At 42.4% G+C, this 16,359-nt stretch overlaps 1 protein-coding gene across 2 annotated transcripts; it reads left to right on the top strand.

Moving 5' to 3' along the window:
• Positions 1–855: 855 nt before the first annotated feature.
• eva1ba (eva-1 homolog Ba (C. elegans)) lies at positions 856–15,610 on the top strand. 2 transcript variants are annotated; one of them, XM_069537078.1, is made up of 4 exons: positions 856–1,059; positions 12,548–12,702; positions 14,153–14,247; positions 14,331–15,610. In XM_069537078.1, the coding sequence occupies exons 3-4, from the start codon at positions 14,181–14,183 to the stop codon at positions 14,765–14,767; spliced, it is 504 nt and encodes a 167-aa protein (XP_069393179.1). In that variant the 5' UTR covers positions 856–1,059; positions 12,548–12,702; positions 14,153–14,180; the 3' UTR covers positions 14,768–15,610. The 2 variants fall into 2 exon arrangements, with proteins under 2 accessions (XP_069393179.1, XP_019948142.1); XM_020092583.2 differs by lacking the exon at positions 856–1,059 and adding an exon at positions 2,919–3,194.
• The last annotated feature ends 749 nt before the right edge of the window (positions 15,611–16,359 follow it).

Genomic DNA, 16,359 nt, shown 5'->3' with positions numbered 1-16,359 from the left:
AATTCTCTCAGGACGCCCTCACAGGATATTCATTTCATTTCATTCTTCAGAGAACAGATGACTCATCTATCGGTGGTGTTTTGTCTTCTCTGTTTCGCTCTGTTGTTGCACAAGGAAGCCAAAGTTTTAATTACTATGCTTCCATGTCAATTATCAGATTAAAAAAGTGACTTTGCCCTTTGAGAGTGTTGGGGGTTTTCTGCAGTGGAAACAACACAAGTGTCTCTGCTCTTTATTTAAAGCTTTGCTTTGTGTTCATGCAGCTAAATCAAGCCTATCATCAGAGGGTTTCATTCACACGGCCTCCCGAAGGTGCACGTCGCCAACAAAGGCTCTGTGAGGCAACCTTTGGAAAATGAGTGGGTGAGGCGACTCCCTCATGAAACGCTCTGCAAATATTAATCTAGGTTAAAGACGGTGGTTTAGCTTTTGTTCACATGAGACCCGTTGGCAGCATATCGCTCGGCTTCACCCTGGCAGTGGTGCGCTTTGTCATGGGTGCTATCATGTTTAAATCTCCTCCACCCCCTTCTGTCCCCCACACACGCACTCATTTCATCCTCTCCCACCTGCAGACAGACGCTCCCTGGTTATCAGCCACATCTCCCTCCCCTGGTTCCGCCCCTCCACAGCTTATCATAATAACCTGTGTATTTACATTGAGCAGCACGCTGGCATGCTCAGGTTTGTCCGACATCATCCAGGAAAAGCTAACCTCCTCCACAGCTATAAGTGCCCTGTAATTAAACTGCTCTCGTTTCTCTCTAAGCCTTATTTCACCTCTTCTTCGCTCACTTACATTTTCTTTCTTCTTGTCTTTTTTCTTCTTCTGCCCCTAACTTATCCACCCTCCTCAGACCAACCCTGAGCTGGAGTGTAAATCAGCCCCGGGGGCAGGTGGACATCTGCCAGCCATGAGGAGATCCAGGCAGGAATGTGATGCAGCTCAGAGAAACATTTAAATCCTGGCACTGACAAAGGGGGACTCAGCTTTTCCCAAAACCCCCTGTTCCAACCCCTACACCTCCTCCTCCTCGATGGAGTTGACAGTTGCTGTTGGTGAGATGCCTTCTGCTTTGCTTTTTTTGTTTTGTTTGCATCCATGACTGTATCCATGAGAGGGTGAAGCCAGAATTTGAGGAAAAAGCAGTGGGAGGATGTTTGATTTGGATTGATGAGCCTTTAATCCCTGTGGGTGCAAAATTCAGCGGAATTTCAACTGAAGTGAGTCTATATGACAAGATTTTGTGGCTGCTGCTCAGGTTGGCGAGCGGGTTAATGAGTGAAGTATGTGGGAATAAGAGCAAGATGTTCTTTCAGGCCCCAGCAGGGTGTAGCACAATAACAGCTCTGCTCTAATGTTGACCCTCTGGAACAATAAAATGAACTCTTGATTTCACCGCCCTCAGCTTTTCTTCCCTTTATAATCCCCACGAAGAGTTGTGGCAACGTTAATGAAAAATGTCATTATGCCTTTCGGAGCGTCTGGCTTTAATATAAATTTGGTAAAGACGAAGTTCGGTGTCCATGACCACTTGTAGCTCGCAGGATGGTGCGCTGCTCTTACAGTTGAGGAAATGTTGTTGCCAGTAAAACCAGCTGCAGAATATGACAAAATATAAGATCAGAGCGTGTGTTGCCTCGGTCGTGCTAATGCTATCGCATGTAAAGATGATTTTGGAAAAGGATTTTTTTGCACGTGGCTCACAGCTAGTACCAATTACTCCTTCAGCGTGAGAGTCAGTCAATATAGAAACACCAGTGAGACATTATTTACTAGAATGACCCTCAGTGGAGTATACCCATAAATATGTCTGATTAATTATTCCCTGGGAAATATGTGAAAAATTCCTGGATCTGCCCCCTGATCTGGATCCACCGATGAAAACATTACCTCCTTGGTCTTATAGCAATTTCAGACATTCTGGAGAAGGCTCAGCACAAAATGGTTATTATTGCATGATTCCATTGCACATATTGAATATGTAGAGATATTTTACCAGGAGGATAAATGTTTACATAACCCTAAAATGTGTTTTTCCTGAGAATTTCTTAACTAGTTGGAGATTCCAGAAAGTCAATACATCCCAAAAATAGTCAGCACCTGAACAGCCTGTCATAAGCTGTTTCCCTCAGTTTCCAGTGTTTGAGCTGTAGCTAATCAAAAAGCTTGCCGGCACAAGTTTCACAGGTTAGAGCAGGTCAGTGCTTCACAGCTGACAGGTGGGCTGAAAATAAGACCAAACAAATCAAAATCAAATCATGAAATACAGTGAAATAGATTTTATCAGCATGAATAACCATAAAAAGTCACATTATCAAACATCAGGCTGAAGACAGGATTTAAGCTTGTGTTTAAAGACTTCAACACTTCCTCAGACAGACTGTTTCTGCAACTTGGACCAGAAAAAGGAAAAGTTGCCTCACCAAAGCTTTAAGGGTGTGAGTGTCATATTGATTTCCTCATGTAACAAAAAAAAAAAAGCATCAAGAAAGTGAATAAGCGCATTTTAGTGTGTTTCATGCAAAGCAGCTCCAGCGTCACAGATGAATTTGTGCTGGTGAGATCACACACAGCTTCTCATCCGTTACAGACGCACAAAGTTGCCTCTTTGTTGTTGTTTTCTTGTGACACTGGACTGTGCATGGAAAAACTTGAGCTAATTTCTCTGGAGTTGCTTTCTGCCAGTTTCCTTAACAACAGAGGGGAAGCTCCCCCTCCCACACACACACACACACACACACACACACACACACACACACACACACACACACTCAGCCACTACTTTCCTCCCTCCTCTCTTGCCCTTTTTAGGCTGTTCCTCTTTTTTTTCCCCTTCATCTGAAAAAGGGGGATAGTATGACAGCTTTTCCTGCTTCATGTGGATTGGAGCCGGGAGGGAAAAACTCTGTTACTCACTCCGTCTCCAACTTTGAGAGGAAGTTACCACCTCTTCCCCAGACGCTGCACACTCACACACACAAACACACACACACACACACTCTCTCTCTTCAGGACTTGACCACAGCAGCAACAGAGAATCAACAGAAACAGTCAGGACTGCTCGAGATGCTGTGTTTTTAAATTTGGAGGGAAAAGAAGACTGAGATTTGCAATTGCCTGAGGTTTTTTCCGTTCGGACTGAACAGTTGTAGAAGAACGTGTTTTGTTTTGTTTTTGTCATCACTGACCGGTGAGTTTGACAGTTGATTTTAATGTATGGACAGTAAAATATAGAAACATCAGCGATCAGCTTTTCTACAACATCTGCTTTTACTACATCTGGACTTTTCTATAGCAGAGACAGTCTAAAGTTTCATTGTGTTGCATCTTAGGTGAATTGAAAGTTTGGCAGGCTGGTCTCAAGGGGCGTGTTTGGGAAAACTTCCATGTACTATAAAGTTTGATATAACTGGTTTCCATCACAGCAGCTCCAGTAAGTTGTTGCAACAACACCTTCATAAAACTGTTTTTCACACTATGCCGACTCAATTTTTTTATTTGTTGGTGAAATTTGCAAATCTAAATTTGCATTTCCATTTGTATGCATTAGTTGGAATCAGCCCAGATCAGTGTCAATGCACCACAGAGTAAATGTGTGTGTTTCCAGCAAGAGGAGCTGATGCTGCACTTGGAGCTGAGGCAGCACAGGAGTAGGCTGGGTAAAGCTTTCCTGTGCAGCTGCACATTATTCGCTAACCTTGTGGTGATGAATTAGTTGTCACCTTTCTACAATCAAAGCAAACATCCTGTCGCTTTTTGTACTACTTGTTTTTTTTGTGAGGTCAGAAAGAGCGGACGTCATACAATCAGAGAGGTGAGAGAGAGAGAGAGGAGGTTGTGCACATGCCACATATGGCTCCATTTCTTTTTTTAAACACAGAAACATTCATGCAACAACAGTTAACCATATGCTGCGGCTCTCTTAGCTCCCTCTCTCTTGTGGATTGCACCTCTTATCAGGGAGAAAGCGAGGTGAGGGAGGTGGCTGGTCTGGGCTCGGTTGCTCTCAGGGGTCTCATTCTAATTTATCCTATCTGAATTAGCAGGCGGCACTTTAGCTGTGCCTCCTCCAGTCGATCAGATAACCCTCCATGGTGTGAATGCTTACTGCCGCTAAGTAACCCCCCTTCGAGGCTTCATGGCTGGGAAGAGTTGACTTCTGCATGACCTCTCCATGCCAGCAGACTTTTTTTTTCTTCTCCGAAACCCCACTGACTCACTTATCAGCCGGCCTGTCTTATCTGTCCAGAGGATGGTTGTTAACTTATTCTATATGTATCCACAGGTCAGGGGTCAGACTCTGATTTGAAATGCCTGTCTAAACTCCCAGGGCACCAATCTTTTTTCAGGGGGAGATACACAAAGTTTCAGCCCACACAAAGTCAGGATGACCCCACATAGACAGCATTACAGAAAACTCAGCTGCTTACAAGAAAAGGGGTAAAAGGTAATCGATACCCTCCTAAAGACAGAAACGGGGACATGTGATGATGCCATGTTGGATAAAACTCTCACAGACAATGTTCTCTCATAACAGTGTTTTCTTTGTTCCTGCCAAACCTGCATTGTTATCACCAAACAGTCCCAGTGGATGTTCTGCTGTAGTCACCTGCGTGGAGCAGCTCCTTTAATTTTCTGTTCCACATTTTGGACTTTTGCAGATTGCATCAATAACAACAATGTAAGCTCATAATGTACACACACTTACAGTAGATAATGGGTCTCTTATGTCCCAGTATAACTTGCAGATAGTTTGTTCCCAGGTGGGCAGGTTCTGTTTTGTAGCTCTGTGCAAAAAGCTCGTGCAACAGCAAATGTCAAACATATGGAAAAGCTTCAACATACATAAACTAAAACGAGTCATGATGTCATGATGTCATGATGCAGCTTCATTTTCACCCCCTGTTCTCAGACGCTTCAGGGCTTAACCTAAACATAGCTTTACTTTAGTTTAACCTGGCCAGTACATTTACTTCATCATTGTACTTAAATAGATATATGTTCATGCAATTTCGCTCCTCTAGATATGTGAGCAAATATCTGTACTTTCTACTCCACTAAATTTAGCAATGAATTGGATTGTTCACATGGTTTTTCTACAGTCAAACAGCACTTTTACTTTTATTTTAATACTTTATAAGTAAGTATAAGAGTTAATATGGTACTTTTACTTTTGGTGTATCTATTTGTACTTTTACTGAAGTAAAATGTTTGAATACGTCCCCCAGCACTGCACAATTGTAGTGTACCAGTCGCACTCTTACACACTCCAGCAGTTAGTGAAGCTCTTGTGTATCCTCATCTTAAAAAACCTGTGATTTGAACTCTTCTCTGTGCTTCCACTGGGGACTGTCCAGCAGTCAAACCAGAGATGAGTAAGCTAGCTAACATGATTTATATCCATCAGAAACACACTGAGACGAAGGACTTTATTAAGGCTTGAAATGCATAAAGGATTTCATGGCGCATGTTAAAGCAATGACATAAAGTCATAAGTGTCAGCTGATCTTCAGCTGACCTATTTGAACACCAGCTGTACACCCATCAAAACAGTGGTCCATTCAAACAGAATTATTGCTGCTACTGATTTCCTTTTACTCAGTGAGTAGTAGGTGCTGCAAAATCCTCCGTTTTTCAATTCAAGGTGATTATTTAGCTATTAGTCGAAACTTTCAACTTTTTCTGTACTAAGCTTTTTTTTTTTACACACAGTCGATGTGTGTCTCACTGACACCACTGGGGGAAACTGTTTTAAAACTCATCTTTGCTCTTTGCACCATCATATAGCCGCTGGTTTTGATCAACGCCCTTTTCAAATGTTCATAAATACACAGTGTTAACAACCACTGGGAAAATTATACTATGAAATGTGAAAACGTTCATCGCTGCACCTCCAACAGTGCTTCTCTTTTATAACTTGTGGGTCAAAGCTGTTTAACTTGCTAGTCCACTGGGGTTTGACTCAGCCTACACGGTGCAACCAACCTTTACTTTCACTGCACAAACACAGTTACTGTCTATTTCCAACCCCCCCGCCCCAAAATCTCACATAGCTGCATCATGACCAAAAGCAAATTCGACGAACCCAATCATGAGAAGGGCATGCACGAGTTTTGTGTCACAGAGAAATCTGTAGGCACCGTGTAATTGTTACAGTGTGTGGTGCCGGCGTGCTGCTGGATGTGAGCCAAGATCGATGAAAAGGGAGGGTGAGATCATCGCTCTATTTTTGGAGCTCAGAGTTTGTGTTGAGCGAACTTTAGAGGAATGTTCACAGGAATCAACTCCAACATACAGAAACATACACAGACAAGTAGTGACTGTCATCATGGCGTCACATGCTGTGCACACATGCACAAATAAACCCTTTCAGCAAACACATAGAGATTGGTTGCATGAGGCTCCCTGCTTCCACAGGCTTCGCTTAATTTGTTTGATTGCTCCTGAGATAATGTCAGTAAGAAGATAGTACGTGGGATATCCACTCATTTACATAGTAAAGCATTCAGGCTCTGACTCGCATCAGGAACACATCTGGCTGCTATTAACCACTTGCCCTAACCCCCTAGCTCACTCCCATATCTCCATTACCCTCCCATTACCTGCCATAGCCCAGAAAATATGTTCTTCACAGGACAAGCAGTGCACTGTGGTTCACTTCTGATGACACAAGGATACTCTGGGATTTTCGGGGAGCTGCAGTTACTCTGAAGCGAGCTGGCGCCTTGTTGGCTGTGCACCGATCTGATACTGATATTGGGTATTGACTCAAATACTGTAGCTGGATCTACTATCTGTGACAACAGGGCAGATCTGTGTGGCCGATCTATTCAATTGAATTCAATGTTATTGTATTTTAGCATCAGTGTGCACATGCTATGTCATGTGTCAGTACATTTTGCTTGAAGGAGAGTTAGCGGCGCTGAGGGAGCTGAACACAGAGAGTCAGCAGTTTGGAGGTATTTATTGCAGCTTGCAGCTATATGCCTCCACACATGAAGCATACAGATTATTAAGCTGGGTCAATTCTGACATTTTTAATTCACTGAAGCTGTTTGTCTCTGCAGCTAACAGTTTTCACCTGCAGGGGGTGTTCAATTTGTGTCAGGGTCAAAATATAAAAGTCAGCAGTGTGTTTTCTCTGAAGTGCTTGTCACTTACTTTGACCATAGTTTGTCATTTCATTGAAGAAATGTAAACTTGCAGTGAGTCAAACCCAATAGAAGGAATTCTTATTCACTTTGGCTCAACAACTTAGGTTTACACTTTGTTCTTGAGCTTGGAAACAGCCCTCAAGAAATAATCAGCCATCAAGGACTTCTTACTTGTTTGTCCTGGAGCATCTGGCTGCATCTCACAGTCTTCATCAGCTGATGTAGTCTGAAGTGCTGAAGACAGTTTGAACATCTTTATTTCCATTACAGCTGCTGTTTCCAAGCCAAGAAGCCAACTGTAACCTTGTACTTGAAAGATGTGAGGAGTGCGTCCAAACTTGGGATCAAGCTCCACATAACAGCTGAGATAAATCAGACCAGAGTTTTCTCACACTGACTTTACCCTCGCCTCTACTCTGCGTTGTCATTTTTCTCCGCTTTTTGCATCCACTTAGATGGGGCACAGTAAACAAAGGCAGAAATTGGAGACGGGAAGAGAGATTTGTACAACATGCAACAAAGATCACCAGCCAGAACCAAACCAGAGACTTTGCTGCTCTAAAGAATGTAACACTCTTTGCTGGTATTCATTACACATTGGGAAATGTGGCTACTCTTTGTGCTAACTATTGTGTGTTTTACTTTCTGTAGCCTGTTTATCTCTTTTAAATGCTTTTACGATCTCTCCAAACTAGTGCACTCAGTAGAGCGCATATCTCTGCCAAAGCCCAATTATTTGCATCTGCACCAAATAGCACACACTCATAAGTCTCACCTTTAAAATGACTGATTTCAACTCATCAAAATCCATGATTTGTTCTCACTACTATATAAAGTGGAAAAAAAAGAATCCTGGATCCACCCCCTAATCTAGATTTGCACCAAAATTTAATGGGGTCTTCCTTGGGTCCTGCCCCATCCCCCCAGAAACTGTAATGGAAATTGACTGGTGATTGAACGCAGAAGAAAACAGAACCTATTACAGTATTCAAAAATCCTCTCTGATCAGTCTGTTTTGAGGTCAACCACACCTGGTGCTCAATTTCTCTTTCCTCATAGCGATCACATCCCTGTCCTGACTCCAAATGCAACAAGCTTCTTCTCATTCGGAGACACAGGCAGGCCGTGACGAGAGGGAAGCAGCACTGACTGTCAGCACAGCTTGAATCCAAGAGCTTCATGTCAAGAGGAACTTGGACGAAATGCACTCTTACTTTCCCCCAGCACAGAAATGTCCCTGTGGCTTCCACGAGAAATTACCTTCACCCCGTGGAGCTTCATGAGTGCTTTCACAGACTCAGAGATCTCAGATTGGACAGTGTTTCTGTTTACCAAGCAGAAAGTGGGGAAAGCTTGCAGATCCATTATGTTTCAGGACTTGGAGACCGCTCTCGTGCTTGATTACAGGTGTGTGATAAACTGCTTGTGGAGAAATCCAGCAGATATTTTTGTGATACAGTTTCGAGATTTCTTGGCAGTTTGTAGGCAGCTGTTAACCTTCCATAGACGACTGGGGGGATTTCTTCTGGAGTAAGTGAATAACCGAGCCAAGACTGAGCTCTGATTCTGTACATTTATTTAAGTGAACCACGCAGCATTTCAGAATGTGCTCCACAAGCTGAAAATAAATGCATAAATTGAATAAATTACCCAGATTGGTTTGTTTGAAGCTGTGCATCAAGTCCTGATTTTAGTTTTCAGTAGCAAAACAGCAACTTTTTTAATGAATCTAATTCAAGGGGACTATGTAAGAGGCTATCACTTATTTTGGCTGCTCATAATATCCGTTACTACAGCGAGCCTGTGTGTGGACTCCAGTTTAAAAACAATGAAATGTGATTATGTCCGAGCTATTTTCATTCTGTGGAGCTCTGTCCCAGGCGAACCACAGACAGACCCATCCACTGTGCCAGGAATTGTTGCAGCCACAGAGAAAGTCAAGGTATTAGAAATATTTCTTTCCCCCCTGTGGTTCGGCGTGTGTCACAGACAATGAGGAAATAACACTGACTCGCTCCCCCTGCGTGATCTGACCTTTTCATCTTCCTCGTATGACGCCCCCGAGTAAATTCAGCTGAAGGGTTATGACTTTGATTCCAAGAGGAGTATTGTGGTTGAATGGTTTATGAAACAAGAATCTGGGAGAAAATCGCTTCTGCTTTGTGACATACTTTTAATGTAGAGGTCTGCCCTTGTAAGGAGGCGCCTGATAAATCACCCAGGGGACGTGTGTGTGCAGCAGACAGCTCAGTTATTCTGTCTTGCACTTATCTCAAGACAATGGCAGAGATGCTGGAGGAAGGCTTCGACCTGGATGTTGTCCCTGCGGAAAAGGGACAAACCCTTGTGGGAAGGAAGAGCCATTGTGGTCATCTCCAAGTGGCTGGCTACCAGAAATACCACACTGCTTGACAGCTTGGAGGTTTTCTTCCACTCAGCTCCTGCACCCAAACCAAAGCAAACAGTGCTAAGTTAGAAATAGTGTCTGACCTCCTCTCAGGCCACAACAGCACAGCATCACTGTGTTTATGCTGGCTTCTGAGTAAGAACACACTTTCTTACAAAAATAGCTCATCGCTGAGACTTTGGGAAATTTGCTGAGCTGGTTGCAACCTTTATCGTTACTGCTGCCAAGGACCTAATGTTTTTGCCACGGTCTGTTGGTTTGTTTGTTTGTCAGAAGGATTACGCAAAAACTGCAGAACGGATTTTTACAGAACTTGGAGGAAGAATGAGATTTTTTTATGGATTTCCCAGAGGATATATCAAATTTTGGATGTGTGTGTTGGTGTTCACTTTCTTTTACATTGTGAGATTTCAACATTTTCCTTGATTTCTCAGAAAATAATCCATGGACTGATATCTATGAGTATGCTGATGCAACTTCATTGAATGTAAGAGGACTGTTGGGCCTTAGCGGAGGTAAACTCTAGTTGCTGTGGTCATATTTCATTTTGATACAATGTGAGATAGATATAACTTTGGTTTCCCACACAATTCAAACCATGTCCTGATGGGCTCTATGATTATTTATCAGTCAGCAGCATGTAAAGGATTCAAGATGCTGATCTCTGAGTGTTGGACCTCATGGTTTGAGGCCAGGGCAGAGCTAATGATAAACTAGCAGGGACAAAAAAGGACTAAACATTAACATCACAGGAGCTCAGATGTGGCACAGAGACACGTGCTGCAGCTGCTTTGAGCAGATTCTTGTATCTTCTGCTTTGTGCATTTGACTCTAAAAATATGACTAAACAAAGAAAAGTATAGAGGAAGGCTTGTATCATTTTGTGTCCTGATTCATGAGATACTGACAATTCTATTGCCGAGCAGCTGATGTGAAGGCTCCGGCCAATCAGCTCTCAATCAGTATGCCATTTTGAAATATATGCAAATTTTAGTTTGTTTATTTCTTTGAATTTTGACAGACTGCGTTGTTGGTAGTTTGGTTTGCTCTTTTGTGACTGCATCATTTCTAAATTAGACAGTCGTGTTTGGTTAGTGTGGATATTTGATTCTGTCAAGAGACATTACATGAGGACTGCCGTTGTTTTGAGTCATAATATTTACCAGACAGTTTATGATGACACTTAAGTTGGACTTCACTGTTCACCAATTCACCGTTGTATGATTCCTATGTTATGATGAAAGTCTCCTTTTCAAGGCTGAACACCGACATCCGCAATCGAAAAGCAAATTGGGTAACTTGGAGAGAATGACTGAAAGTTGAGTCATGGATTGTACGGAGCTGGTGAGCAGAGCCTGTGTCTGTTAATAATTTTCTTAATTTCCTTCTTGGGGTGAAACAAAAACACAACAAAACAACAGGGCAGGCTAATTAGAGTTTAGATGGGCTTTAAACAGCTCTCCAGTGGACATTAAGCACCAGTAACAGATGCCAGAGTCCTGATGAAGCTCAGGTTTGCTGTATTCCCGTGTGAGATGAAGTGGTTAACGTACTGTAGGTGTCCAATCGTTAGCTTTGACCTTGGCCGAAGAGCGATTGTAGTCATCTGAGCCGCTCACTTTATTACCCTTGAGACAAAAACAAAATAGCTCATTGAAAGCCTGTGTTCTTCAGCTCTGCTTGGATAATGATGAATAGATTCCATTGGGGGGGGGTTCAACTCTGTGGGAGGGAGGAGATGAACTTGTTCATAATTGAAAAGAAAAGGAAGGAAGCTCAACAGGAAGACACCGCATAGGTCCATCCCTACGGTGTTGAGCAGAAACAAAAGCCCCATCGTCTCGCTCCCGTGGGGACAGAGGGGTTGGCTGGAAAGTGTGTTGCCATAGTGAACGCTCTGTCACTTGGCCCCCCGAGCGCTGTCTCGGTCAGGCGCTGCGCAGTGTACACAGGATCTGCCAAGAGTCAGCGAGATCAAAATCTGCCCTGAAAAAGCACAGAGGCTCTGCAAAAACAACTGCAGCTGGCCGAGGAGCTTTTTTCCCTAAACATGGCAACAAGAAAACTTCACAGCATAGCATTTTTTAACAGACCTGGATGTGCCCACCTAGCATGTAAAGCCCCAACCCCCAGCAAGTTATAGGGCTTTTATTGCCCTTTATAGAAAAGAGATTCAGGAGGTCTGGTAGATTGTTGTGATTTGATTTGCTAGAAATGTGGCAGGAAAACTCAACGCAGAAATTTTTTTATTAATTAAAACTTTTTTTTAACATAAAACAACTGTAATGAAAGTAGTTCTGCATAACGAAAAGTTCTTTAATAGCACCTTGTACAGTCTAAGATGGGATAAAGCATTGGCTCATATAACATCAGGCCCACAGCTGTCTCACTGCATGTGAGGCCTTCAAACTATTAAGAGATATTATTAACTCTTTTTAGTTTCCAGCATAAACTAAATAAAGATGAATGACGCACCTCCTCTTCCCTTTGCTCTCCAGAAAAGACGGCAAAATATCCTGGATACAAATGCTACCATTTTGCGCTGATGGCATCATTTGGAATCTTCTCATGAAATTATAATAAAGACATCAGTTGGTGAAATAAATTATAACCTCCTGGATAACACCAAAGTATGTTGCACTGTCACTGACAGATTTGGGGATTGCTAATTTGAGCGAGTATCCAAGTCCAAAAGCAAACACCAATGATTCTGCTAAATATTTTTAATTCAAGGTTGATTATAAAGATGCTAGTTTGTTTTGCCAGCTCAAACATTCCTGTCTCCTCAGCCTCTGTGCATTTTACAGTTGAACCTCTGCCTCTGGTCTCTTGCTGGACCGTGTATCCTGCAACAGGCCTGTCGCTGTTTGCATTGCAGACACCTCAGTGAGTTTGGTTCTAATGAAGCTTGACGTCTGTATTTGTGTGGTGACTCTCTCTCTCTCCCTCTCTCTGTGTGTGTGTGTGTGCCGCTCTTCTCAGGGTTGCCAAATGAACTGTTTAGCCTGAGGATCAAAGATCACGGGCCCTGATCCAACAGCGAGGGAGCAACAGAGAGAGGAGCTTGATTTTGCATTTTCCAACTTCATTACACCATGAGCTCGGACTGACTGTGTGTGCCAAAGTTGCATTTTGTGGTAAGTTTTTATTTTCTATCTGCGCCTCACTTTGTGTTTACCTCTGCTTTTATAGGATAGCGTTTGCAATGTTTGAAAGTTTCTTACTGGGACCACAGGACATATGGTTTACATGTGTGGTTTTTATACTTGAATTATACTGAAGGCTGCGTCAACAATAAGCACAAAAGCTACATAACTTAATGAGGTATTCACATCACGATGGAGCTCAGGCACCGGGGTTATCAGTGGGTGTAATTTGGAGATAAATGCAAACACAAACATGTGGTTTGTGCAATTTGAGGACCTCCATATGATCCATGTGAAGGCACGGTGACATGTGGTTCGACTTAAAGATCAGTACACACAGGTTGGAGTTGGACGACTGCAGAGTTTGTCTTCATTTCACACGAACGCTGTGTTTTTCAACCACAACACAAAGAGGAACATGTACAGGAAAGATAAAAGCCACCTTTATTTTGAACTGGTCTCTCTGCTATCAACTGACTTCTGTGCCTCGTGGTGCAACACCTTGCTGTCATCAAGCTGTGGAGGTGGGATTGTTGACAAAATGGCAAAGTGGAGGAGAAAAGCCAGAGTCAGCAGGAAAGGGTTGAGGGTGGTGAAGGAGGGGAAGGTTAACAGAGGAAATACAGAGAGACCCAACAGCACAACATGACCCTGGTATTCAATACAGGCAAATCCAATAAATCTTTAGTTTCAGATGCTACACAGACTAGTTTTTCCTGGAGACAAAGGCTACCAAGTGAGGAGGTAACGTGAAGGTTACAGGATCCAGATAATTGCTGAAAACAGAAAACAGACTTGAGGGGGAATGAACATGAAGTCTTGTTTCTGCTGCACGGCTCCACAGGTTTAACTTATATAGAATAAATAAAAAAATAAAGACTTCATCTGGAGTGTTAAAAGTCATCGCTGCACACAGGAACAGATAAAAAAAAAAAAACACAATAGGGCTCCTCAGACTGACAGGATGCCAGGAGGGGTGACAGCTTAAATGTCAGGGACACCGAGTCCAAAGACTGCAAATAAGTCAGCAACATTGCACTGGCCGCTTTCCTCCGAGCTTCGCAAACTGATCTGGGCTGGAAAGAGTCCTTCGTGGGTACTTGGAAAATTGACTCTTGACCTCGTTTATGGAGGTGCTGTCATGATGCAGGGAGAATGGCAGAGGCAGAGCGCCATGTGCCAAATGCATTATGATGATCCCAGATGAAGCCAGTACTTAAGGAGGACACAGAGGAGCTTTTGTGTGACACTTGGAGGCCTCATCCCACCCACCCTGCTGCATATGAAGCGCTGCAGTGAGTGGGATTGACGTCTTAGCGCCGCGCAGAATGTAACACTGGAGGAGGGTTGTCTGACTTCAGGCACCTGGAAGAACCTTAATAGAGAGTCTAGTTGCCTTAAAGCCAGATTTAATAGGTGTGAAATGTGTGTTGTTTTACAGGTGTGAAGGAAACAAAGTGAAGATCACCATGGATGTGAAGAAAAAAGAAATGGACCTGCTGAGCAACAGCATTGCAGCTTATGCACACATTAAAGGTAAGCTACAGCCCAACAAAATCTGACTTTTATGTGTATCATTAAACTCTATCTGATGTTGTTCGTTTATGTCCCTTCTTTAGCAAACCCAGAGAGCTTCGGCCTTTACTTTGTGCTCGGAGTGTGTTTCGGCCTGGTGCTGACGCTCTGCCTCCTGGTCATTCGCATCTCCTGCAAGCCACGCACCAAAGTCGCCTCCTCCTCCACGCCGGAGAAAAAACAGTTAAAAGACATCAGCGAGGAGGAAGAGGAGGAGGAGGAGAGTGAGGATGAAGAGGACGAGGAAGGGGACAACGTTGAATCGCCGGTCCCTTTGCCCAGCACAGAAATCCCTGTGGGTAATCATAACAGCCAGTCGGACGGAACGCTGAGCGTGAACGTCTTTACTTCAGCCGAAGAGCTGGAACGGGCGCAGCGGCTGGAGGAGAGGGAACGTATCATACGGGAGATCTGGAGGAACGGCCAACCTGATATCCTGGGGACGGGGACAGGGACGATTGGGAGAGTGCATTACTACTAAGAAGCTGACAAGGGACCACCACAGACCTTTGAGTGGGCCCAGTGTCCCTGAGGCCTGCATGACTGGAGAACCTGTGTTAAGATACAAAACGACACACATGTGGAAGCAGGACATACAGTGATGTGTCACATTTTGATACACTTGGCTCGGACAGAGCTGAACTTTGAGATATTGCACTTCTTATTAAGCAAAGTTATTTTTAACTGACAACATGAACTTAAACCAAGAGATGTCTTAATAACCGATTAGACCACATTGAATCGAGGCAGAATGAATGTGGGGTGCTTGAAGTATTAAAATGTTTGGCGTTTAAGCACAGAGATGCACACAACTAATTTTATGTAGGCTTAGTGAAAAATAAGGACAATAAATGTACTGTATGTTGCAATGAAGATTATTTGTTTGCAGTTTAAAGGAAAAGAAAATGTCATTGTTTGAACAAGTACATATCAATCAATTGTGGGGTTAGATTATGATTTTAAAACAATTTAAATTGGAGTCTTTAATCTATAAGTACATTTATCATCTATGATAAATCATCTATGTTTTCAGGGGTACTTCCACCACAGGAAATGACAGATTTAAAGTATTAAGCTGGAACAATTTACTTTTGTTTCCCTTCATTATGTCAGACAAATATACACCAGAGCTCTTCCTCTCCGTACCTTTGGGCCATGGATTTATAATCAAGTTTTTTTTTTTAAGTCTAAAAGTCTATTTTTTGTCAGTGTTATTAATGGAAAAAGGTCGTTCTATTTCATTTGTTGTTTCTGCTCAATGTCTCTGTCTAAAAAGATTAAAGAAGAAAGAAGTTTTATAATAAAATTTCTAGAAACTCAACAACAGTCCTCCTGTCATAATAATGTGTGTAAGGCTCTGATGGAGTCAGGATTGTACGATGGAGTATTAGGCTCAGATTGAAGAAGAATATAGCAGATGTAGAGAATAAAGTCATAATTAAGTTAAGTTGTAATTTAATTAGGAAAAAAACCTCATCAATTAATTTCAAAAAGGTCATAATAATTAAAGGAAAAAAAGTGGAAAATAACAAGCAAGGGGAGACCTCGGGTTCTCCAGAGTTCAACTCATTCTGGATTCAAAGTCTTGATTACCAATCTCTTTGTCTCTTGAGAAACTACAAAATCCCTTTGGATACCACACAGATGTAAACAATGATGCACTCCACCACCACCAAGTATTTCCTTCACCGCAAAAGAAGCATTTTCCTCCAAGTCTGAGTGGTTCTTTCTTTGGAATGGACACATTTCTTGCTTAATCTTTTCGAGTATTTTGATATATGTTAAACCTATAACTTCATCCTAATTTTAATAAAGGCTTAATCTTCTAATGTCCCCCTTCTAAATGAAGCATAGCCAAATATCTTATTATCTGTATAGCCCATTTTCGAAAAATTATGGCTTTTTTTCTTGAAAGATTACCACTTTTTTCTAGTAACATAATGGCTTTTTTCGAGTAGTTTTATTGTTTTTTTCTAGTAATAATATTACATTTCTTCGACTAATGTATGGCCTTTCTTCTAGTGATATCATGTCTTTTTTCTATCTTAATATTCTGACTTTATTCTGGTATAA

Source organism: Paralichthys olivaceus, chromosome 13, assembly GCF_024713975.1.
Source record: "Paralichthys olivaceus isolate ysfri-2021 chromosome 13, ASM2471397v2, whole genome shotgun sequence".
In the NCBI taxonomy this organism is placed as follows: Eukaryota; Metazoa; Chordata; class Actinopteri; order Pleuronectiformes; family Paralichthyidae; genus Paralichthys; species Paralichthys olivaceus.
This window is presented reverse-complemented; position numbering and strand designations above follow the sequence as displayed.

Excerpts from the sequence above, each read along its gene's own strand:
- eva1ba (XM_069537078.1), top strand. The coding sequence starts at position 14,181 with ATGGATGTGAAGAAAAAAGAAATGGACCTGCTGAGCAACAGCATTGCA. Across the intron at positions 14,248-14,330 it reads AGCTTATGCACACATTAAAG|CAAACCCAGAGAGCTTCGGC; the intron begins GTAAGCTACAGC and ends TCCCTTCTTTAG.